Here is a 26,632-nt window from a genome sequence, read left to right on the forward strand (position 1 = left end):
CACCTTTCCTCCCTCTCTGCTCTTTCACTTCCTTCCTCCCACCTCCCCTTCCTTCCCCAGGGCCCAGCCAACTCCTTCTGCAGGATCCCTCGCTTCCTCTATGGCTCCCCCCTCCCAGCAAAATCCTGCTTCCCTTCTCACCCTGCCCACTCCGTCTGCACCTTCTGTCCCAGGCTCCATGCCACCCTGCTTCTTGGCACCCTCCCTCTTTTTCCTGGCAGCCGGCCCGCAGGAGAACTAGGCGCCAGGCTTGAACAGACGTTAGGTAAGCAGGAAAAAACAAAAAAAACGGGCTATAGCAGAGAGGTCCACCTGGATTGGCTTTGAAAGTACAGAAGAAAAATAAAAAAGCCCTTCTGGAATAAGGCAAAGATTTAGGCTCATGCCCTGTTAATGAACGTCCTCATCCTCAAATAGAATTTCGGAGGGTAGCTACATCTTGCTATGCTAGCTTGCCCGGGTGACACACACATTGTTAGCCAGTTAAATGGTTTTGACAGGATTGGATTTTCCAGGCTTCTTTCTTAAGGAGAACAAGGGTGTCTAATCAAAGGGGCTTTTCTGAAAGGCTGTTAATGAGTTCCATGTGCTCTGCTGTGTCTTCGGTGCCAACCCTTTCATACAAGGATCGGGGATGAAGAAGCCGAGATCTCACTGATGAGACATTGAATAGTTACAAATTGAAAGGGGCTCCCGTGCCAGTTACTTTCCTCCAGACTCGCTCCAGGTTGAGTCACATGGTGTAAAAAATAATATTTCCAAGCAGTTTATTGCTGTAAAAGTTGAAAATGCATTACCTGTGAAAGCAAAAAGGAGGGACCTGATCGTCCAGTTTAGATTTAGCATTTTCATTAAAAAAAAAGGCAAGGCAAGTGCTTAAAAGAATAGCAGAGAAAGCAGCTATAAATGCTGACAGTAAAACAAACACGCACTCCCCATGTTTGAGTTCAGAAGACGCAAATAAAATTACGAGAGCTAATCTTTAGCAAAACAGCTAACACCGATATTTAAGTCTGCACCATGAAAGGTTCCAAGAGCAAACTCACTTTGTTTTCTGTTGTCTTCACACTCCCCCCGCTGCCTGTAACTATAACTCTGCAGAGCTCTCTTACGTTTCAGTCAGGGCACAGTGCAACGGCAATAAACAACATTATCTGCAGCTGGTAAGATTCAGAAATAAACATATTCTCTTACCTCCAAGCCACAAACTCTGGTAGTTTAAAAGGACTGGAGAAACCCAAAAAGTTACACATCAAAGCGTGCATGTACTAAGCCTTTGTCCTATTCTCTCAAAACGAGCCAGTGGAAGTGGGGACACTCAATCCCTGACTTCTTCCGTTGCCACATAATCTCAAGGAAATGACCTTACTGTTTGTTGCTTTGATTACAGATTCAGAAACAAAAGCCCTTCCAGCATTAGCCAGGGGATGCAAGATGTTGAAGTCTGATATTTGAAAGGGAGAAAAAAATAAGTTTTTGGGTTTTTTTTTTTCCCAAACAATACCCCATTTTTTGGATCAAATCAACCCATGAAAATTAAAACCCAACATCTACCAAAGTCATCTTAGAATGGGCCAGCCCAGCCCAGTGGCAACAAGCCCTCTTGCTAGGGGTTACATCCCAGATATCTTCCAGTCCCATTGTCTTGCTGGGACCAGCTGAGGATTCCCCTTAAATGGGCAGCGGAGTATTTATTGAAGTCAGTATAGCCAGTTCTACGCCATGCTCACAGGGCAGAGGGGGTCATTGGAAACTAGCGCAGACCTGGGGTTTAAAGCACTGCACTGACTGAGGAGACCTGGGTTTAGTTCTTGCTTCGGCAGTTTCTGAAGTCCAGCGGATACAGCGTGCTATGCAGCTATGAGTAGGACTGGGGAAAAACTTCTCTCACTGGCCAACGAAGAGCCACATACATACCTGAGCTCTGACATGCACACCTGCTAACGTTTGATTTACTTGTAGGCACATTTGGGAGGAAAACCAGGGATACCTTTAAACTGCACTGTTGTACTTTAAGCCAGGAGAGCTTTTCAGAGGGAGAGAATGGAAAGTGTCATATGGCACAGAGAGTCCCCTTAACGTATATCAGGATTACGTGCATGGGCAATGGTAGGGATGGGTCAGAATTAGCACTAAGCCGCCCCCCTCCCCCAAGTCCTTGATGGTCAGACTGAACTTTGGGTCTAAAGGGTAGGCCTGGCTGTATCTTATTTCTCCAGTCCAAGTAAACAATGCTGCAATGACCAGACGCTGCCTACATATGAGGAAAGCTGCATCATACACTCCTAGAGCTTAGAACTTCATTGCTTGGTATGGAAAATGCTCTTTGGCCCCAACCCAAAGTGTGAGCTGTGCCCAGAAACCAGGAGTTAAAGGGACCACTGTTCGTTTAATTTAAGGCCAGTGAGCCAGGAGAAAGCAGAAATTGTTATGGCAGACATCTTTGGAGGGAGGCTGCTATTACATATAATCTTCCAGGCTCAGATGCTAAGAAACAGAACAAGATTTGACTCTTTGGAAAGGCCGTGTTGCATAGTTAGTTTTTGGTTTGAGCAAGGTTTGGTATAAAAGGTAGCTTGGGGAAGCATTGCTGAGCAAGCAGCAAAAGAATTCGCCCTTTGCCTCCATCTCTGATTAGAGTTAATCCTTGAGGCAGAGTTGCTCTCTAGATACTGGGGGCATTGGTGTTGGGCTGCCATTTCTGGAACAAGGGATTGCCCTGCATGCTGTTTGATCACCTCTGTTCCAGGACTCGAGTTTGCATGTAAACAAACAAGTTACACTTAGAATATATCTAGACTCTGCCTCGCTGGCTACTCCTCTACTGAGATACTAACCTGAAAGGCCCCCGACATTTGCAACTCAGGCAGAGGGGCAGAGTTGTGTCAGAAAGAGACACTGGTGTGAGAGGAAGGGGCAACAGTATTATATGCAGGGAATGTGGTCTGTTCTACTGTAAATGCTGAATGACACTTTAGGACAGGCGTGGGGGTAAACTATTTAAATAGCTGAAATCCAACCTCCTTTTTACAGGCCACAATCTGAGCCGGAAAAATTTAACTGTGGGCACAAATCTGAGGATTTATCCCATCAGCTACTTGAGCTGCACATGCAGTCAGGTACGTAAGAGACACAAGATCTCAAATTTTCTCATACAAATGCAGGTGCAGGGCCTGCAAAAGGGAGACCAGTCTTAGAAAATGTAGCACTATATCTTTAGGAGACAATACCCCCTCTTCACTGCAGTGTGCATTTCTTGCAGACACTGGGCCACATTCTCTGCTTGTGTAAATCTGCATAACACCTTTGAAGTTGCACTAACTTGTACCACTTGAAAACCTGGCCCACTGGACCCCATATCAACTGGAGTGGTGTCCGAGTAAACACCGAGCAAGGACCCTCGGATTTAGCCCATTCTGCTGTCAACTGGTATATTTCCATTAGCGTTAGTTGACTTTGGATCTGGCCTCTAAACAGGGGAGGTGGAACTTCCACTGAAGTCAATAGGAGTTTTGAACACAGAGCAAGTGCAGGGTAAGAGATTCACAGTGGGAACTGGAGAGGATTTTTTCCCCTCTTAATGCTGATGCTGTTCTTTAGTTGCTTGTGCTCAGAATTGTGCAGGGAAATAGCTACATATTCATATGGGATAGCTCTTCAATATTTTTCCCATTTTTATGTTCCTTATTACCACACTCAAAATAATTTTAAAAATTAATTAGCCTGGAGCACATCAACTTGGGCCTGGTCCTGCTCTCCCTGAAATCAATAAGATAACTCTTAGGCCCACATTTTCAAAAGTGGAGTCCCTAGAGGGCCAGGTGTCCGAGTGGTTAGTACATGTGGTTTCCAGTCTCTCATTTCCCAGGCAAAAGCAGGGCAGAGATATCCGGCACCTACCCACAAGGCCAGAAATGTCACAGGCTTGGTCCGCTTTGGGTCCTCCCTCTTCACCAGCGCCCAGCCCTATTAAGGAGCTGCACCAGCAATATCCTCCAAGGTCGAAACACCTGGTGTGCCATCCTGGGTCACTTCCTACTTATATTCTCCTTTGTTTAGGTTATGGTCCCCTACAGTCCCAATAATCCAGAATTTAATGGAGTTCAAGATGAGCAGAGCCCCACAGGACTTGCTGATTCTCGAAGAGGGGTTGGAGAAGACCATCTCGGGTCCTTATCAGCACTGTGGTCCTGTCTAGGGTCAAAGTTCCATCCGGTTTCCAAGAGAAGGCCTTATCTTCTCTCCAGCCAGTTCCCCTTTCTGTCCCCCCACCCCAGCCTGGCTACTGAGCTCCTTTTAACCTGCTCCTCTAACCAGAGCTTGCTCTGCAGGCCTGGAGGAACGGGACTATCTGGGCCCCGTATGGTCCTTTAACCCCTTTAGGCCCCATGTGGAGCCTGTACACCCCCGTCATAAGTCCCCAGATTGAGACACCTAGGCTTCGATTTTCAGAGCTGCTGGGCACTTGCAACTCCAGCTAAGATCAGTAGGGAGTGCAAATGCTCAACACTTCTGAAAACGAGGCCTCACATGTCTAAAATTGGACCCCTAACAACTGGGGTGTCCAACTTACAGACCACATTTAAAAGCACAGCTTTTACTGACGTCAGTAAAAGCAGAGGCAACATCGCCAACCACACATATTCAAACATCGGCCCCCAAAACCATGAGATTGGCTTAAAACTCCTGGGATTTCGAATACATCTTCTCGGTTCTCTATTTTTGCTTTCTGTCTTTTGAGTCTTTAGGGTGCACTTTGAGCACATTGTCACACTTTTTGTTTTCAAATGCAAGCTGAGATTCCCACCTGATCCCATGACTCCAGGAGCTCACGCTTTCAGAATAATACCTAGTATCACAAGGCACATAATGTAATCATTAGATTTGGCAACATTGCAGGAGTAAGACGCTTGTTATCCACACAGATTCAATCAGTTACAAATCAGATTGCATCAGTTAAATGAATGGGTAACGGCTGACTAATCCATTTTTAGTAAAAAATTGTGTTCATTTCATAAAAAAACCAAGAAGCAAGATGGAAACTAGGCAGTGAATCATTTTTCCTTTTAGCAGCAAAAGAAAAAGTGACTGTTACCACTGTGATGCCAACTTCTGCCCTGAGCGGAATAACAACCCAGGTCAGGAATAGCAGGAAAATGTGGCAAGAAAGAGAGGGCTGGAAAGTCTTTGGGAGGATCCCAGCACTAGACTGTGCTGCATAATTTGGATGCACCCTTAAGGCATATGCAGCTATTCTGGGGGGAAAAAAAGATCAGAACCTGAAATATATTTAGTGTGTGCCGGTAATAGGCACCTGCCATGGGATGCAGGGAGATGTAGAGACATGACTGGTTACAAGGGCAAAAGTGCTAGGAGTCCAGTAGCGAGCCCTAGTTCTACACGTGAGAATGCAGCATTCCTTTATAGTGTTTGAGGTTTACGGCGTCAGGGCGTTCAGTCGAAGCATACTCCATAGCCAACCCTAAGAGGCCCACGTCTTCGCCCCCACCCCCAGCCACATTCAGGTGTTGGAAGAACAGGTACCCGTTGGGTGACATCAGTCGAGTGACTCATTTACACAGGGCTGAATTTGGCCCCGTGGGGTCCATTTTTAAAAACTCACGTGTGCAATTTCATGTCTAACGTGTGGGTGCAATCACCGAGACTGCACGTGCAAATGGGTGTTTGGACTCACCCCGGCTCCGCACGCGCACACGCACATGCACACACCCCCGCTCTGCACATGCCACTGTGGTAATCACGAGCGGTAACCTCAGCCTTGTGAATGAGGCTCTGAAGCCAGGCTCTAGTGGGCCCTTGGGGGAACCTGCCTTGTGTAGAGGGCTGCCACCTTTCTGGTGGGCAAAACACCGTGAAGGAATCGCTTCCTTTTTAGTCAAACCACCACCCTCCTTCCCCCTCCCCCACACCTCTGTCTGTCCTCCGATTCCTGCTTATTTCTCTGCTCGTCCCTCTTTCCTGGTGCTACTCATCCTGGGAAAAATCCTCTTGCTCTAGCTGAAGCCCATAGGAGTTTAGCTCTGCCCTCCAATGGGAACAGACTGAGGTTCTGTCCTCTTTATTCCACCTGCCTTCCTTGCTCTCCATCCTTTATTTCCCCAATCTCCCTCCTCCTCTTTTGTCCCATTATCCCCTTTTTTCTTTGTTCTCTGCCTCTGCTTTGCACTTCTCTTTATATCTCAATCCTCTGGCCTTACATGCACTCCCATTTATGCCTACATGATCCTCCATCTCTTGACCTCCTCCCATGTGTAATCCATGCATTAGTAGGAGCATTGCCAGCAGATCGAGGGAAGTGACTATTCCTTTCTATTCGGCATTGGTAATGCCACATTTGGAGTACTGTGGCCAGTTTTGGGCCCTCCCACTACAAGGAGGATGTGGACAAATTGGAGAGAGTCCAATGGAGGGCAACTAAAATGATTAGGGGGCTGGAGCACAAGACTTATGAGGAGAGGCTGAGGGAACTGGGCTTGTTTAGTCTGCAGAAGAGAAGAATGAGGGGGGATTTGATAGCCTTTAACTACCTGAAAGGGGGTTCCAGGGAAGATGGAGCTAGGCTGTTCTCAGTGGTGACAGATGACAGAACTAGGAGCAAAATGGTCTCAAGTTGCAGTGGGGGAGGTCTAGGTTGGATATTAGAAAAAACGTTTTCACTAGGAAGGTTGTGAAGCACTGGAATGGGTTACCTAGGGAGGTGGTGGAATCTCCATCCTTAGAGGTTTTTAAGGTGCGGCTTGACACAGCCCTGACTGGGATGGTTTGGTTGGGGTTGGCCCTGCTTTGAGCAGGGGGTTGGACTAGATGACCTCCTGGGGTCCTCCTTCCAACCCTCATCTTCCATGATTCTATGATCAACTAACAAGTTAGCAGCATGCAAGAAATTCTCCCATGCACCAGGTAACATCAGATACAGTAGCACATCTCACCCCACCCAGGCATCTCAGAGAGCAGAGGACCGGATCTGGGGGGTAAAAATCTAGCTGCCCTGGTCAAAAAGCAGGCAGGGGGTAACTTGTGAGAAAAGGCCAGGCAGGTACTGTTACGGTTACATCTTGTGCTCTGTGTGTGTCACTTCTGCAATGCCTGCAGCTTCCACTGGCATTGTAGGTATCTGTCTTAACTTGACCAATAAAGAGGAGTGGAGAGTGATACTCATGGGAATGGAGACCTCACACAGCGAGATGATCATGTATCTATTTTATGTTGGCTCCTGGCCAAAGAAAAGGTCTCATCTAGAAGTCATACACAAGAGAACAATAAATAACGCTACAGCTTTATTTATATATACAGGAGCCCCATATGCAAAGGCCTCTGGGTAGCTAACTAGCAAAAAGCTAGGAAGCAAGATAGCTCAATAAACAAACAGAGCAGGTGAAGAAAAGAGAAATTAAGAATCGCAGACAGTCTTCGTCTCCATAAACTACATTTAAAATGATGACAAAAGATACTCTGTCCATACATGAAATGGTTAATCCTGGATTCGCTGAGGACATTAAACCTTAAAGCATGACCAGCAATTGTTTAATTTATTGATAAACTAAGAACAACGTATTTTCTCCGATATCTTTAAAACACTAAATCCTAAATACTTTTTTTAAAAACTACACATTCTCCTTCTCTGGCAGGTCTCACTAACACAAACAGGCAAGCTGTTTAATATGGGATTAGTACAAGAACAGCTGAACCTCATAGGTTGGGGATTTTCTAAATGGTATAAGCTTCCCCTCTCCAGTAACATAATGCCTTCCTCCTCCAGAAAACAGCATCTTCTTTTTAAAAGGAAGAGTAAGGTCACAAAATGTTGAACTACCACAAATTTAGAAGCAGAAGTTCATATTAAAATGGATAACAGCTAATTGTATGGCCTGGTGTAGGAAAAAAAACCCCTCATACACTCAGTAAAGGAAGTGGCATACCAATGCTTTAGAATTTTACAAACAGGAGTAAAAGGTAGCGTGGTCTGTTATAAGGCAAAGGATAGAAGTCAGGAGACCTGGGTTCTAATCCTGGTTTGACCTTAACCTGGAAACTGAGACATGTCACTTCATTTCTCTGTGCTTTATTTCCCCGTCTAAGCTGTTTGGACCAGGACGTAGCTTACTCTGTGTTTGTACAGTGTCCAACAGAATAGGTCCTGATCTTCCTGGGGATTTCTGTAAGCCGAATTAATAATACTTGTAAAAAGTAAATGCAGTTCACAACATTAGTTCATTGCGTGTCTGAAATTCCAGACACAGACATCACAAGTCCTTGAATGGAGGGACACAAAACAGAATCTTTAATCCAGGTGATTTTCAATGGAGTTACATAATAAATGGGTGTTGGATCCTACAAGTGATGAGACACGGAGCTAGAGAGGCAGACGAAGGTTTGGAAAAGAAGAAGTTTAGCAAACTTAAAAAAAAAAAAAAAAAAAAAAAAGCTGAAAATAAGCATGTCCCCCTCTGTTCTCTTATTCAGGTTTCTGGTGAAGTTTAAGGAATTGACCTATAAATGGCTTAGGACCTAACTCTTGGAAAAGCTGCCTCTCATCTCCTTGCATACAGCTACAGTAAGAGATCAGCAAAGACTTTCAACTTGGAAAGCACTGTCAGTACAAGTGAGAAAGGGGCTCCTATCAGGATATTCTCTGCAGTGGCCCTAATTGCTTCAATGCCTTGGAATTTGTGCTCCCTCTTTGCTTTGAAATAGCTTAGATCTAATGACCTTCAGGGCACGTAGCAATGTATATATTTCTTTTCCTGGGCATTTGAAAATAGGCAGAGGGAATGATTATAAGGATGTTGGCAGAGGGCAGCAATTTGAGTTTTTACATTGCCTGGCTTTGCTGATGTTGACTTATAATTGATTACACTGCTATACATTTAGATATTATTTGTCTTGTCTATTTATGTTAGGTTTTTTTTTTAAAAAAGCATTTGTACAAATCTAAATAAACAGTAATCTACAGAGAGAGGGAGAATGAATGTGCACGTGGAACGCTAAATTAAGCTAATATATCCCAGTGCTGATAACATTATCCTCTGCAGTCACTGAAAATGTACTAGAATTACTAATGACTAATTATGATTCAGTTGTCTTAAGAGTGATGCCCTGATTTTTAGGGACAGTAAAACTAGGAGATAAATATACTGCAATGTTATTTTAAGCACCCCCATCCCTTTGATCTTTACTGAAGGAAGAATGACAACAACACAGGCAAACGGAAAGACGATAGAAACTCAAAAGGACAAACAAAACGGAGAAACACAAAGGGCTAAAAATTGCCCTAAATTCCATTTATGCAAAACCCCTCACCCTGTGAAAGGGAATTACCCAGACCTTCCAGAGAAGATTGAAATATCTGTGGAAATGAAACACAGGCGATTCCCCATTGGACGCCTCTACAAGAGTTTATTTTTGAAAACTAACACCAGCTACATTTGAAATGTTAGTGTATTAGTGAACCACGTCAGAGTGAAAAAAAAATACAGCTAATATAAATGATTAGTGAATAGAGGCCACTGTTTTGAAACTGGCACTGTGACATCTAGAAGGAAATTAGCTGAAGTTCATAGTCTGGTTATGAAGTTTGTCTGCTAAGGGGGGGGGGGGGGGAGGAAGGGGCAATACAAAAACGTATTTCATTTGAACAAACTCTTTCAAACAGAAAATGTTATATCATGAGTTCAAATGGAAATAGGTCTGGCAGAGATATCTGGAAAGTTGTTCTTGGAGAGCTGAATGTGTAAATATTAAATTTAACTCTGAACTGGTGTGTTCTCAAAGCTTCAGAAAGTGTTAAAATGGTTTAAAACTTGCTTTCAGCTGTTGATTGAACAGAAAAGCCGTTTAAAAAGAGAACATTCAGACACAGTACACCAGTAGGAAAGCCCAAGACGTAAACACACAAAGTATTTCTGAAAGACATAAGTGCACTGGTTCAAATCCCTTTGCGCCAACTGCAAAAAGCCAAACTGGCTTATAACCACAGCAAAGGTTTTCAAAAGTGACTCACGATTCTGGGTGCTCATCTCGAGACACTTCCAAGGGGCGGGTGCTCAGTACTTTTTGAAAACCAGGATGCTTTAAAGGTGGCGTATGTTGGGCACCCAATTATGGAGACACAACCCAGGGATGACTTTTGAAAGCCATGGCCTATCAGGCTGGAGCTAGGTATTCTGAAGACTCATATGAGCAAAGCACTGGCCCGTGGGCTGTATCCTGTAAGGTGTTGAGAGCTTTCTCTCGAGTGCTGGACATCCTTAAACTCCTACTCCCTTGAGCATGCCGCACTTCTCAGGATTGTGCCTATTGAACAGATTCTCTTTTCTTATATGACCTTGAAAAGGCAAAACTAGTCTCTCACATTTTTGGTCAACTTTTGTAAGAAAAATAAACGATCGGGTGCGGTAGTACAGGAAACGAGTCGTTATAGCTGTCCAAGCGAACTAGCTTTGCACCATAGGAAGAAGAAATTGTCCATTTCCTCTCTCATGCCTCCACCCCAAATTAGGTGTGGAGCGCCAATCTTCTGCACTGTGCTTCATCAGCAATTTCTTCGCCTGACCTTGAGAAAACAACCTTCCTGAGGTTAAAATGAGCTTTGTCTGTAAACTACATGAGTTCAGCATATGTACATTAGCCTTTGACAGACATAAATTGTTCAGTTATACAGCTAGTTTCAGAGGTGCCTCTTCCCTACTGTTTTTATGTCAGTCATAGATTTATAATAGTGCCTTGTATTTTATTGCATGATTTTTTTCCTTGGGCCTCTAATGGTCTCTTCTGATGCACACTTGGTACACACGCCTGCACGTGCTCTCTTCCAACACTAACAGCAGAGCACACGGTCAGTAGAGTTTTAGCTTACAAAACTCACTTGTCCTCACATCCTCGGTTTTCCCAAATGGGCCCAGAGCATGAAAATTCTATCGTCGGAAGTGCAGGTGCTAATGTGGGAAGAGAATGCTCTGGGATGCACAAGTGCAACATAGTTCGGGGTCCCAGAGATAATCAGGCCAGTAATATGACAACCACTTTGTGGGATACGTGTTCGTACAGCAGGTTCATGTGTCCAACATTGCTCATTAGTCTCAGAGGGTCTCCATTAACATTTCCCAGTAGCCCCGCTGCCGGCCCAGAGAACTATAGATATTACTGCAAAGATGTCGTGTCCCCGTTCCCTCCCTCCCCAAACCAAATGGGTACCTGCTTGGAGACTTCTAAGCTGCATTTTTTATTTGGGATTTTGTCCAATCCGTACTGGCATTCGCTCTTATTGGCTTGGAGCAATTGCAAAGAGTATCTGTGTCACCTCGTCATCAGTACTTTGCATCTTTCAATGATGTTTCCTAGGACAGACTCCTGGATGCTCTATGCTGTATGTAAGACTAGATTCCTTGGCGTACAGATTCAGTTCCCTGTGACTGAAGAAATTCATGTACAGTACATTTTCTTCTTTTATCCAGGGTTCGGAAGTTATTTAAGAGGGAAATAGGACATCGGGTCCCCTGCTTAGTTCACAGGAATTCCTCCAAATGAATAGAGCTGAGCAAACAAACATCCTTGCTCTGTAGGGAAGGCTCAGGTGATTGCAGAGCTCCTGGGATGGAGACAGTTCCAGGCCCTCCCCAAGCTCCTCCAATGGGGATTGTGTGTGTGAAAGAATGACTGCCAGTTCTGCGTCAGGGTCCAAGGTGAGCAAGTCCCTGCGGGCAGGTGCCTCGTTGTGTGGGTACCACTGCACAGTCAGTCAGTCAGGTTTCGGAGGCAAATTTCTGTGGTGCCACCACCAAAGACAGAGGCCTCCAGGCGGCTGACCGAGAAGGTTAAAAAAAAATAAAGTAGCTGCTACACAAGGTAAGACCCTTCCACAAGGAGAGGGGATTCTGCCGCTTTCTGCACAAAGGCTCTGTCCATGTGACAATCCTCACACCTGACAAGTTGAACGGTGGAGGCGAGAGCCCCCAGTGTAGAAGTTCTAAGGTATTTATTTCCCCACCCGACAGAGGAAGTCAACTCTCTTGTTAGATTAAACATGGCGGTTGGGCTCACGGCTGAACACTCATGGCACCTCATCCATCCTTCAACTCAGCCTTACAAGCCGGTCATGAAAATGTACCAGCCCAGGAAACAAAACCCTCCTGGCCCTCCCGTTACCACAGGGATTTATAGTGATGGAAAAGCTAATGGTGTTTTACGCACTTGAAAAACAGAGGTTACTGGCCCCAGGTTAGTAATTGCACCCAAAGTATTGAGGCAGATAAATCCAATCGCCTCTAAACTCTTCATAGGTAAAGGGCAGCTCTAATATCATCCACCTCGTCTTAAACCGTATTTACTCTGAGACCACCACCACAGCTGTTAGCTAGTTAAACCAGGCATCTCCTGGAAATTGAGATATAGGATAAAATGTTCCATGGCAATGAACAAATTGCACCTTCTGTGTTCTTATGAAGAAGTGACTATTGCCAAATCCTTTGTATATGGCCTTATTACAGCCCTGGACTATGGACACAGATGAAGTCCAGAAGGCTGTGACCAGTTCCATGCAATTAAAATCCTTTTTCATCTGCATTAAATGTTCAGTTTCACTCACTAGTAGAAGGATGAGGAAGAAATGCACCTTTACGTCATTCACCTGCCAGAGCTACTTTCCTGGGCCTCCATTACAGAGTCCTTCACCATTTTTTTTTTATGTATTTATCCTCCCAGAGCCTCTGAGAGTAAGGGAGGCGCTGTTATCCCCATTTTACATATAGGGAAACTGAGGCACTGAGTGGCTAAGTGACTTGTTGCCATCAGATAGAGTCTGGGGCCGCAAAGGAACACGAACCCAGCCCTCCCAAGTCCCAGTGCCCTAACCACTGGACCATCCTTTCTCTCTGAGAGACCTGATCACATACAGGACGAGGTATAATAGGACATAGGGGCCTGAGTTTCTCAAGCTTCTTGCCAGCATGCTCCACCCTCAATGGAGTTACACCATGGTAAACTCAGAGTAAAACAGTGCTGAATCAGGCCCTTCAACTATACATGCAGTGTCATGTTCTCCAAGTCCTTGGGAGCTTAGGTATCCAATTAATCATTCCATGCTTCCATGGTTCAAAAGAACCGCCCCACCCCCAATCAAACAATGTTTTTAACGAGATCCTCTTGTAAATCTCTGACGTCCAAACTCACACCCGTGGCGTTTCATAGTTACGGGCTCAGTCCTGCTCCCACTGGATCAATGGGAGGGTTGCCGATGACTTCAATGGGAGAAGAACCAGAACCTAAAGCAACAGATTGTGCAGCATCATTCATACAACCCCAAGGAAGGAAATGTTCACTGTAGCCATTCAACCATTTCCTACATTAATAGCGACAGCCTGAATGATTAGGATGCAACCCAGTTTAAAAACCAGAGGGTTGAAACTTGATTTACGTAACCAGAGGGCGGCTGGGTACACCCATAAGGCCAATGTCCAGAGCAAGCATTCCCTGATGCGCTAAGCTGTTTGGCCTGCCCACATGTCCATTGGCTGTCCTTTCCCCAAAGGGGCGTGGCCAGGCCCCTCCCACAACTGCTGGGCAGCGGCCCAGGGAGCAGATGTTACGTTTTTCCCAAGCACGCATAGTCCCTTTTGAGGCATGCTGCTCTATCTACCGCTGCTGGGACCACAGCTTTCACTGGTACTCTAGGGCGGGGGCAAAGGTACAGCTGGCTCTACAGTAGTAGGATGCGAGTAGAGGCAGAGCGCACACCAAGGATGTGTTGGCGAAGGTTTCTTTGAAAGGACACCCATGTGCCTTCTTGGTAGAAAGAGAATCATGTGATGGTAGGATCAGAGGGTTAGACTATTTAAGATATAAGCAGATTAAACCCTCAACACCAACTGTAACACTCAGCAGTTTTTGACCTGCTTTATCCTTGGCGTCTAAAAGTTTTCAAATAAAACTTTTAAAGCCCCTTTCGTAAAATACACAGATCAAGTCCTTGCTCAGACTGTCTACACTGCAGAGCCTATATTGACATGGCTATGCCATCACAGAAAGTTTTTCTGTTGGTGTAGGGACACCACCTCCCTGAGTAATGTAGTCTGTACTCAGGCAAAATTGCTCTAAGTGGGAATTTTGCTATTCTTAAGGAGTAGCATTTTGTCTTCATAAGGATGAAGTAAAAACCAAGAATGTAGGTCTGGGCCCCATATACCTTTCAATGCACCCTGAGGAGTCAAGGCAGTTCGGTTGCCACCCTTCATTGGAATGGAATTCAAGGACATGAGGTACATCTATATGGCCATACAAGTGTCATTTTGCAGGGCATATGTCATAAAAGGAGTTTTATGCAATGTGGCCAGGTGATGTTCTAACACTCAGAAGACCTGGCTTTATTTTAGAGCAATGCTCCCGTTTGTGGGCATAACTGAGAGTTCAATAATTCAAACAGATTTCATAGTCAGTGGCAGATTTCCACTTTATGTGGCTTTCAGATGGAGGTTACATAGCGATATTTTGGCAAACAGGATTCCTACCCACTGCGTCATTTGCTAGAACACAACGTATAGGGGAGGAAAATCATTGTAATAAATGTTTATGCCTATGGTGTGATCAGACAAAATCAGTGCCTTACAATCGGGGGGGGGAATGCAAACAAGAACTAGCTCCAAACTGCAACTGGATAACACAATACTTGCAAATATGTTTCTGCATTTTTGTCTGCAAGACAGGTGTAAATGGAGTAGCAAGGAAAGTATCTGCTAAAAGCATACTTCAAAGTACAGTTATTTCAGGACTAATTTTGGTCACCCTCGGATAACAACCATTTCATGATGCAAAGTATTATGGTAATATGATATGATGATGATGGAACTTTCCTTAATAACTATTCAGGAAATGCAAATAAAAAATAAGCTACAGTTTCTCCTTTTTTATCTTGGACATTCTTATGCAAATGCAGGCTATGAATCGACTTAAACCGATTAGATTCAAGTATAAGAGACTGAGAGCAACTAACCAGTCTCTTGAAAGGCTATGATAGAAAGGACAGTCGATCTCAAAAAGCATTTTTTAACAATCAGGCTGCAAGCTGCATTTTACACAGCAACCACCTCTCCAACAGTGAATTTACAACACAGACACACAGTGCTGCTTGAATCATTTGAACTGAAATATTTAACGACACCTCAGACTTGCGGATTTCAAATGTAACTAGTTCTTTTAAACAGAAGGGAGGCTGACAGCACAACGCTAGTGTGATGCTGTTAACCACTACAAACATGCTGTCTTATTAAATTACTCTTTCATCACGTTATCTACACGCATGCCACTTCTAGGAATTAGTAAGCGCCTGCTAGACAATACTCTAGGATTTTTTAAATGAAACAAAGATAGCCAGGGGTTTACCTGATAAACTTCTCTGAGACCACACCATGTTCTCATCACCTGATGGCAAGCTCTCACTCTTTCTGTATACCACCTTCTTAAAGTCGATACTGTCAAGTTCCACACAAACCGGCTGCCGGTGAAAAGCAAATCTTCCACTCCGCACATGAACACCGAAGCCATGATCTACCCTTTCAGAATCCCTTTTCAGAAACCTCGCTTCCTGCCTCACACTGTGTCCTCATTTAAACGCCTGCTGTTAGAGCAGCTTCATTTTATACAGCGTGCAAAGGGTAGGGGTGTTGTGAGAAGCCAAGGTCAAATCTTAAAACAAACTCCTCTTTCACTGTGCTTCCTGGGCAGACACCGAGGCATGCCCTGGGTGTTGCTTGAAGTCCAGCCAACGGCTGCATTGGCTCACCCCAACCAGAAGCTCACACAGCAGCCTTGTACTTCTTAACAGCTTATATAAATCTCTGTTAAGCTTTTGTTGCTACCACTATGTATTCTAATTACATTTTAACCCCTTTTCCATGTGCCCTGACAACCACCCCATTTATATAGTCCAGGAAAAGAACTAGAAGTAGTCCTGAGTAATACTCTCCTCCACATTTTGATACTCAGCAGGCACTACACACACACCTATTGCACAGCATGTACACACACACACACACACACACACACACACACACACACACACACACTCTCTCTCTCTCTCTTTCTCTCCCTCTCCCCCCTCCATCACCTCATTATCTGCCTGAAAGGGAACAGCACTGGTTCCTTCTGGCTTATCTGTTGATCAAACAACATGTTAGAAGTCCTGTTCTAAACACCTTCAGAAGTAACACATGGAAAATCACATCAGAGGACTTCTCGCTGCAATAAATATAATAATGCCTCTTTTAGCGTGGCTCTCGGAACCCACAAACAACATGAGGAGTGCATTCCTCTGGACAACACATTTCACATTACCGTCTGCCTCCTGCTTGGTTATTGCACCTTAAAATGCTGAATGGACTGTCAGCCTCCGAAAGAGACATCATTTTGATCTACTATTCAGTGAGCATAATCCTATTAATGCAGCGCTCGTGACATCAGGAAAAACAGCCTCCTGGAAGCTGAGCCCTTCGCAAACAGACCACAGCAAATAAACAGGCTGAAATAATAGCCCACAAGAGAATCACGGGTTTGTCTCAACACTCAGTATAAAATTAGGCAGCAGTTCTACCTGCTGAGGTTTTAACTGTTGATGCTGGAGAATTACACCTTTTGTTTGCAGACTATTCCTTATTAACAGGTTACAGGGAGCTGCTCCGAAACGGAAGAAATCAGAGAGTTTAATTTAAAAAAAAAAAAAAAATTCTCATGAGATATGATCTTTCCTAGCTTTTTGGGGAAAAAAGCTGCTGGGGGTTCCACGTGCCATCCCCGTCATTACTTTACCCGAAGAAAGCAGTCAGCGTGTAGGTTTTGGCTGTAATCCCTAAAAACACAACTACTCTGGAAAGGTCCCTTTTCTTGGGCAGCACAATGAATGGGAAGTGACAGAGCAATGCACAGCTGAATCAACAAAACAAGGTGTGTATAGAAGAGCTGCCGCTTCCCTATTTTAGCAATAGTTTGGCGCTGGATAGTTGCAAGACCCCAGTGAAAATGTTCACCGATTCATTTCACATACCAACTGTGAATCTATACGGTGGCAGTACTGGGATATATGACAGTATGAACTGTCAACACTGAATGCAAGCACTATTGAAGGGAAAAAGCATAGAGGAAAGTCTGTTTTTGGGGGGAAGAAATAATCAAGAGAGAGAGGGGAGACTGAGTTATGAACTGCTGAAGAAAAGCCAGCTGACATGTTCAGAGAAGAGCAGCCCAACACTGAGGAATGGACGAAGGCGCAGCCGGTCGACTTGCTGGATTCTGACAGCCAGAAGTGGAACCGTGGTCTAGGTTCGCAGAGAACAGCCAGCTGATTGGCAGAGGGTCCAGCGGGCGGGGGAAATCTTCGAGTCAACTCCCTGGAAAGAAGCAGGTCAGGGACGGACCATCCAGACCAAATGCATCACTGCATCAGGGATTGGGGACAGATCTACGGGTGGGCCAAAAGAGGATATAGCAGGAGGGAAACGCTTCATCTGGAAACCCAGCTACTTGAAGACTGGGAGCGAGAGGCTGCAGACTGAGAGGAACCAAGCCAGCATGAGCAAGAAGATAAAGACATGGATCATCACCGTCACCTTGACATGGAGAGGCTGTGTCAGCAAAATCCTAATCTGAGAAGTGGAGTCAAACCCCAGGTACCTCCTGGTGCGTGGCAGAGACTCCACATTATTCCCTCACTTCAGGGAAGGGCTGACATAGATGTGTTACTAAGTGTTTTTTGAAATGGGGTGTGAATTGAATAAGGTGGGGCTTGGGTGACAGGACACCAGGTTCCAAAACAGAGGGTAGGGGTGCCAGAGGGAAGGTCTGGGCCCGGAGAGTGTGTCTAGGGACCTTGAGATTGGGACAGTGACTGGACTTGATTCAGGCTCCAAGAGCCTGAGACCTACTGGGGATCCAGAGCACAGAGGCTTGTATTTCCCTCACATCAGTCCTAACGGGAGGCCAGTAAGGGGCGCACGGCAGGAGCTGTGATGCAAATGTTGATTTAATGCAGCATTTTTGGTAACTAAGCACATGAACACAACAAACAGCCCTTTTTGTGCAAAAATTTCTACCTGATGGAGTCATGCAACAGCTTTTTTAGGGTGTTTGGAACAGAAGCAGTGGTATCTTCCCAAACAGCCACATGGCCTTCTTGTAGAAGCAGAACAAGGACCCTATAAAAGGAATTATCCCCTTGTTACTGATGGGTAAACCAAGGCTCAGAGAAGTTAAGCGGCTCACTGAAGCTCACACAGACATTATCGGACCCACTAGATCACCGTGTCTCTTGAGGGAGTTACTTCGGACCCAATTTTTAGAGACGCTGCAGCTCCCTGAGATGCCAAGCGGAACGGTGGGAGCGCAGCACTTCTGAAAAATCAGACCCTAGATCTTTCCTGGCCTTAGTTCTCCCCCCGCCATCTTTAAAATGGGTGCAATGAGGTGCAGACCTGGCTTGACATGAGTAATTCAACATGGGGGAGGCTTCCTTTCTTGGAAGACCAGATCAAGGAGATAACTGGATCAGCAGGCTAAAAATGGAACCTTTGCGCTAAGAGAAGTAGATGGGTCAGTAAGCTAAAGGCAGGAACGTCTGAGCTAGCTAAGAGAAGAGTGCGAACAACCAGGAAACCGTTTACAAGGTAAAAATGGTCAAGAGAAGTCGGGAGCGTAAAGATGAGGTATAGAGTAAAGTCGAACATGGCTGGTGCATGGACAGAGCATGCTGTGCAGGGACTGGTTCCTGCAAAACAACCAAGCCAATCCCAGAACACGGGATGCAGTGTGTAGCAAATGCAACGCGACGTGTCAATGTATATCAAGGAAGAGGGTTTCTGGGTAACTAGATGTGTGGCATGCCCTGTCCGGACCCCCTCCGCATAAGCTGATCAGCTCAAGTGTCGTTTAATTGTATGCCAATAAAGAAACCTCAGTGACAAGCTGAGTACTTGGGAAGCGAGTGAATAAACAAATGGAGGGAAGTGATTATTCCCCTCTATTTGGCACTGGTGAGGCCACATTTGGAGTATTGTGTCCAGTTTTGGGGAGCCCCCCTAAAGAAAGGATGTGGACAAATTGGAGAGAGTCCAGAGGAGGGCAACAAAAACGAGTAGGGGGTTGGAGCAAAAGACTTATGAGGAGAGGCTGAGGGAACTAGACTTGTTTAGTCTGCAGAAGAGAAGAATGAGGGGGGATTTGATAGCAGCCTTTAACTACCTGAAAGGGGGTTCCAGGGAGGATGGAGCTAGGCTGTTCTCAGTGGTGGCAGATAGAAGGACTAGGAGCAAAATGGTCTGACGTTGCAGTGGGGGAGGTCCAGGTTGGATATTAGAAAAAATGTTTTCATGAGGAGGGTGGTGAAGCACTGGAATGGGTTACCTAGGGAAGAGGTGGAATCTCCATCCTTCGAGGTTTTTAAGGCCTGGCTTGACAAAGCCCTGGCTGGGATGATTTAGTTGGGGTTGGTCTTGCTTTGAGCAGGGGGTTGGACTAGATACCTCCTGAGGTCCTTCCAACCCTAATCTTCTAAAAGTCTACGGTCTTGGAGGCTACTGAGTGGATAAGGTCTCAGAAGCTACCCCACCATACCAGTGTCATGACTTGGATCGGCTCGTCTGGAGCAGGTAATGAGAAGACCCCTTAGTGTGACAGTTGCAACCTAGCATTAAGGGAAATGGCACTGGAAGTGCTTATGGGTTAAATCTGAAGAAGTAACTTAGTACCACGCTGGAGAAGTAGGTTAAATCTAAAAGGTGGCCCCTATGGACTAGGGGGCCCTATGGATTGGAACTGGAAGTTTTAGGGGGAGACAGGGACCAGGTATAAAAGGAACTCCAGAGAGCAGTATTAGAGGGGAAGGGAAAAAAAAGAATGCTTAGCAGAGCACAGCAGAGGTCCGTTAAATGCCATAAATTAATAAGTTATTGGCAAAGCACAGCAGAGATCTGCTAAATGCCACTAAAAGGTCTGAGAGGCTTTATCACAAGGTTTATCAGAGGCAAAAATCTAAACTAGACAGGATTTAAGGTGCCGTTGGCTCCAGGTGTTATTGTCCCTACTTTAAATGGGGTGGAGGAAATATACAGCTGTGCTTCAGAGTCAGGGGAAACCTGCGGTACCTGGGGCTGCCCCCGGAGACAGGGTAGTCCGTTAATGCCCAGGCCAGTTCTAGTATTTACATTTACTAGTATTTATGTTTGCTGCTCTGGCCAGTTGCAGGCGGGAGTGGAGTTCCAGGCTGGGCCAGGCTGACGTTAGACTTTTGGCTGTCCTGGGTTCCCCCGCCTCCCTCCCCACAAGAGACATCGGAAAGAAGGCAGCAGCGCTGGGGTAGTCAGGGGGCAGGCACCTAAGAGGGAGCAGACATCCCCTGCCACCTTCTGTGGTGTGAGGACATGCCGGAGCAATTGCTATCAGTTGGCCACCATCATCGGTGCACTGTTAAAGGGACTCTACCCCCAGCACAGCTCCCAGCTAGAGACGGAAGGGAGGTGGAGTGGAAGGACTCCTTTAATATGCATTGCCATAGGTGGCCACCTATGCCTTACGTGAGACCCAGTTCTGGGCTTCCAGCCCCGTGCCCTTTCCTCTCAGTATTTCAACATGTGGGGTGGCCTGGGAAAGGACAGCTCAGAGGGGAAGTGCAAAGCCTTTTCAATAGTTCTTCACGGTCTCAGCTTTCATTTTAAAAGTACATCTCTATCATTCGTGGCTGTGAAAAAAATCTTCACAAGCTGAAGGAAGTGTGACCAGTGCAGAGACTACCCCTGAGCTGTCAGAGAGCCTGAAACAGTATCTCTGAAGAGTGAATTTCCCCACTCATTCTAGTCTTGTCTATTCTGTACAGATTCCATCCGAGCACCTTCCAGTAGCACAACGTGACTACCCATCTATCACGTGTTTGTTCTGTCATACTCCCCGCAGGGGAAGCAGCATGTGCTTGTTTTGGTAGGGTTTGGGGCTTTTTTAAATTGAACATACATGCACATCATGCAAGAAAAAGGAGGCAGGAAGGATCAAATGAGGAAGGTCTACATCAGCGTTCCCAAAGTGTGGTGCACTGGAGAAGCACGGAGGATGTATAAATTAAGATGAGCACGTGGCAGAGGCAATATTGGTTTCATCTTCCTGCTGGTGAAGGGTAAGGGGACGGCGCAGCTTTCAACCGTTTGGGAAATGCTACCTTAGAGACTTTGCGACCTAGGGGAGCCCCCTCCTCAAACATGAAACATTATCTTTTATTTGTGGTTAGAGGGTGTAAACTTAAAAGTCAGAAGATACAACGTTGCGAAGTGTGTGTTTCCATTTCCCAGTGATGGCAAAAATCTGCAGCAGGATGCTTCCAGTCAAGTAAGTAGCAGAGAGAAAATCTGCATCCAGATAATCATCATTCCCTCAGGTAACACTGCCTCACAAAAGAACCAGCCAGAAAAATCTTTCATGGCCTCGGTGCATAATGGTCTATTCCTCTCCGAGTTTAACTCTAAAACAGATAACACAAGAAAACACAGTTTCAATCCTTTTCAAGTTCCAGCACCAGCACAGCTTTGTAGTTTAAGAAAATGCTTATTGAGAGATGGCAGAATAATGTAGTTTTGAAGAGGAGGAAAAAAATCCCAGTCAACTGAAAGTTAAAACATTTTTAATCCAGATCGGTTGTCTTAATGCCCTTTTTGGTTTTCGTTAATCACTTAATTTCAGATGGCCAGGAATGTAAATTCAAGAATTTTCCCATTTAAGATAGTGAGAAAGTTTTTTTACATTAATTAATCTGTCATCTGTGGTATCTTTTTAAAAAAAAAAAAAAATTTGGATGAGTGTATACGTGGCATAGTTACCCCTTATGCTTCCCAATCACTTTGTACATTGCCATTTGACGATCTCCTTTTTTTAATTTACTCTTCTTTGGCTGGATTTAGTAAACACTCAGTAAGGTAATGGTCTGATCGCAAGAACTAGGGTAACCCTCCCTCCTCATCCCCCCAGCTCTTGGGCTCTCCCAAGCAGGGAGAAAATCCTGCCAAGCCATGGGCTAGAGTTTGACTTTGCCTATACGACCATGCAGGGGAGTGGAAACCTTTTCATACCCTTCTTACAATGGGTACCTAAGACCTTGGGTCCAGACACATCAGAGAAAAAAAAGTCTCACTCATCCTCTTGCTTCCTCTCTGGAGGCAGTGATTGGGGAGGATGGGGGAAAAAGGTGGAGTCTTGGCTCCATCCTGCTACTTGTTGGTCAGCGCTGAGTCAGCACAGGGTAGGAGCAATAATCAGATACTGGTATAGGTCATCAGCAAGTTACTGTCCCCTGGAAGCAATGAGGGGAACTGTGACTCCACAGGTGTGCCTGAGTTACACAGCATCCCAGGGCAGGGGCATTTCTTGCTCAGGGCTGTTTCCAAAGGCACAATCTAGCCTTGTATGGTGAATTTTACTGTCAATAATTCTTTGCACGTCCCTATGGCACTTGCTCAAAATGCTTTGCAATCAAAATAAGCCTCCATGCACTTGTGATGTAGGGACGTGTCATTGTTCTCACTTTGCAAAAGGGGGAACTAAATCTGGGAAAAGCAAAGTGACTGGCCAAGGTCACACAAGAAATCTGTTGCAGAACTGAGTGTAGGATCGAGGTATCTTGATTCCTATTCCTGGGCCTTTAACACAGACCTGTCCTTCCTGCCTGCATTAAAGGTAAGAAACAAGCATTGGTGTGGATGAACAAGGAAGAGCAAAAGATATTCAAGGGGAGGAAAGTCTATAAAATATCAGGTCAGAGATGGACCGGGCAGACTGATGAAGGCAGTGAAGAGTATAAAACCAATATATCATTGTTCTACCACAAACTACTGAATGAGAGAAGGATCAAAGAGTACTATACTGGGGAATAAGAAGCAAAATGCCTCTGAACCTTGAACACTGCACTTAACATCAATGGAAAAAAATGAATCAAGTTTAGGATGCAAAGGGAACAGTTAAATGTAATTCAGAGGTGTTTTGTAGGGGCCTGATCCAGTATCTACTGAAATCAATGGAAATCTCTCTCTTTACTTCTATTGGCTTTAGATAAGGCTCTGAAGGACTAGATAGGGTCCCTTTGAAATACTTTTCTACATAAAATTCTGATACCCTCATTGTAAAATGGATATCACAGAAAATATAGCAGAAGGAAACCTGTATGATACCCAAAAGAGTAACCAGATTTATATTCTATAGGGGGAAAAAAAAAAAAGATATCAAGAATGGACTTTGTAGAGGTACACATAATTTTGAAGGGAACAGAGATGATAGACGTTACACATTTATTTGATCTACTGTCATTTGAACAAGGGTCCTGGATTCTTGCTAAGGAATAACTGTGCATGACAAGAATTTAAGGAAAATGTCCTTAAATAAAGTTAACGTGTGTTATAAAATACTCCAGGTAGCAACAGGAACATTGAAATAACCGTTTAAAGAATGCAGTTAGACACAGATTAGAAGGAAACAAATATTGTGGGTTAGAACTGCTAAGTCCATAGGAGGGGATGATCCTAAGTGGGTTTTCATGGTTTTCTTCCATGCTGATGTATCCTGTGTATAGAGCTTAAGTGGTAAATTAAATTGGGGGTCCTTACGGCAAAGTAGCTCATGTGTTAAATCCAAAATATGGCCTATTAATAGACACAATCCACCTGCACTGAGTAATACGAGTATCAATATGCCCTCCCCCTTGTGAAGATAACACTGCCCCAGGAGATCATTACAGATTAAACATATTGGCAAATCTTATCCTTAAGTTTCCTGCTTGATACCTGCCCCTGAATAAAGGGCTTAAATTCTGATCGCTCTCGGTCTCTGAATCTTCTTAACAAGCGTAACCCTTCTGCCAAACAGAGCTGGCAGCAGCAAAGGGCCGGGTTCTATACCCAGGGGTCCCTGTCAAGGATACAGCACCAAGTCATCTGCGAAATCACACACTATCCCCTGGGCGTCCCCAAAAGGCCATACTTCTCCTCTCGCAAGCACAGAGTCTGAGTGCAGAAAGTAAACCTTCTAATAAAAGGAAGGAAGGAACACAGCACTGCTTCGGGAAAACAGTGCAAACAGAATTCATTAACACAATGAGCCGGATCCACCCCACGCCAGAGTACGTGGGGCGTGTCCTTCGCCTCTCCTTTTTTGCTTTCCCCTGCCCCACTGACCATCATAGTTGCATGTCCACCTCTCAGTTGTTGGGGTCAGCCACTCCCCTTCTGCTGGCTCCCGCCACCTGCCGCCCGCCCCTCCTCCCCCCCACAGCTGTCAGTCCCTTGGGTTTCCCAGTTTCCCCAGCAACTTCAGTTCTACTGAATTTCAGCTTTTAGTGATTTCAGCTCTGAGTCCATGGGAAACCCCCTGCCTACACAGCAGCTCTGTCCCTACAGACAGATCCAGCTGCCAGCAGAGCAGAGTCCCTGCTCTTTGACAAAACAAAACGCCACCAGGAGAAATCATTAGTTCTACCTTTTAACAGTGGAAGGAGATAGTCAATCCGTGCCTGAGCGTACACAGCTACTGCAGCTTCAGCAAGATAACCCCCACTCCTCCCTACTTGCTTTAACTGTGCTCTAGCATCTGTAGGCAACCTCTGTTGAGTTCTGTCTAGATGAGAGTGACTCTTTCATCAGAACAGGCTAACCACAGTTCTGCTGCCATTTGTTCATACCATAGGAGGGCAACATTGCATTACCCCTGCAGTTAAAGTGCTTTGTAACCCAATACCAGCCAGACTGACCATTTCCCATGCTCAGCACATAGGTGCGCTTATGAAGATACAGTGCAATCATGCGGAGCACCTAATTGTATGCATGCAAATATAGAGCCCATGCAAATAAAGTGCCCCCCCTTTCAGTTGGCTGAGCGGCGCACTCAGACCTTGCTTACACAGGATTCATTTAAACCATCAAACAGACATACACAAGCCTGATAATTTGAAGTAGCAGACTGGTGGATAGAAAATGGTTTTAAACATCCGTATTTTAAACCAGTGGTTCTCAAGCAGGGGCATGCGTATCCCTGGGGGTACACAGAGTCTTTCAGAGGATACATAAACTCAACTAGATATTGCCTAGTTTTACAACAGGCTACATAAAAAGCACTAATGAAGTCAGTACAAACTAAAATTTCATACAGACAATGACTTTATACTGCTCTATATACTATACACTGAAACAGAAGTACAATATTTATATTCCAATTGATTCACTTTATAATTATATGGTAAAAATGAGAAAGTAAGCAATTTATCATTAAGTGTGCTGAAACTGGTTTGTATTTTTATTTCTGATTTTGTAAGCAAATAATTTTCAAGTGAGGTGAAACTTGGGGATACGCAAGACCAATCAGACTCCTGGAAGGGATACAACAGTCTGGAAAGGTTAAGAGTCACTATTTTAAACCAGCCCTTGTTATTTCAAGGAGCAGGTTTCCCTTTCTGAGTAGATCTGATATTTAAAAGCACTCTGCATAGCTCTCTCCATAGCAGAAGAGAGACAAAGAAACCCACACTGATAACGAAGACAATGCAAGTGCACCATGCAGACGGTATGAAAACAGAAGACTTTCGCGAGGTTCTGATCAGGCTTTGTGAAGATAGGCAATTCTGTTTCATGAAGGATTTTGATTTTTTTTTTAATTTTGGTTTCCTTCAGCTTAAGAACAAAGCCCCAAAATTTCAAAATTCTCTGTGAAAGGGGATGGAGTCCTGGTGCCGAGGCAATCCGTCTGGCAGGCTGCCCTGACGCCACAGATTCTGGAAGCCCTGGATCCCCACCCTGAAACAGACCACATGTCTGGGCTGGCAAGAAGGCAGGCAGGGCTCCATCAGAACTCTGGCAAAATCAGGCTGTCTGCAAATGTTCCCATTTCACTCCACCAGTGAATGCCGACTAAACAATGGTTCGTTTGAATTTTTCCCAGGACCAGCTCTCCTTGCGAGCCAGCACCCCACAACTTTAAAAGACACCCCGTTTAGAATTTGCCCTGTAAAATATTGATTCAAATGACTTTTGACAAACAGGGAAAGAACCGCAGGATTATCGGTGAAAGAGGACATCTGCACGTTGTGTTAATTAAGTCACATATGTCTAACCCTCCTCTGGCCTCCCCCGACAAGTCGAGCTGTAAGCGCTAATGCAATTAACCCCAACGCAAAAGGGAAGCAACTTTTCAAAAATCCTTTTGCCACAGTCAGGTCCCTCATTAGCTTAGCAAAGATAATGAGAAATAAAGTTATCAGCGTCCTTCATTTTCATTATGCAACCCCTCTTAGACACTTGCGACCATCTATCAGAAAAATGGTAGCCTACGTGCCAAGTTCGACCAAAAGATCATCCATTTTGAGTGCAATCTCTTTGGGGCAGGGACCTTTCTTCCCTGTGTTGGTACAATGGGATCCTGGCCCCATGACTATGGCTGCTAGCTGCTATCAGAATACAAATAATAAACATGATCTAAATGAATAATAATATAATCACACTGGTCCCTTCTGGCCTTGGAATCTATGAATGAATATTAATCAGAAGAGACTCAAGAGATGGTGAGAGCTGACAACACTGTACAGTGTTCATCGAGCAGTGTAGTTTGAACTGGA

General features: G+C 44.9%; 1 protein-coding gene across 5 annotated transcripts in view; it reads right to left on the reverse strand.

The window, feature by feature from the left end:
• FRMD4B (FERM domain containing 4B) overlaps nucleotides 1-26,632 on the reverse strand; it is a 185,591-nt gene that overhangs the window by 99,367 nt on the left and 59,592 nt on the right. The window contains exon 1 of one of the 5 annotated variants that reach the window (XM_067542245.1): nucleotides 15,394-15,555. The exons of 3 other annotated variants lie outside the window; for them this stretch is intronic. In XM_067542245.1, the coding sequence (XP_067398346.1) occupies nucleotides 15,394-15,555 (162 nt within the window). Of the gene's footprint in view, nucleotides 1-1,194; nucleotides 1,254-15,393; nucleotides 15,556-26,632 lie in introns of those variants that run through there. One more of the 5 variants, XM_067542284.1, reaches the window with a different exon arrangement.

This window comes from Emydura macquarii, unplaced genomic scaffold, assembly GCF_026122565.2.
Source record: "Emydura macquarii macquarii isolate MOO-44397 ecotype Brisbane River unplaced genomic scaffold, CSIRO-AGI_Emac_v2 contig_71, whole genome shotgun sequence".
In the NCBI taxonomy this organism is placed as follows: domain Eukaryota; kingdom Metazoa; phylum Chordata; order Testudines; family Chelidae; genus Emydura; species Emydura macquarii.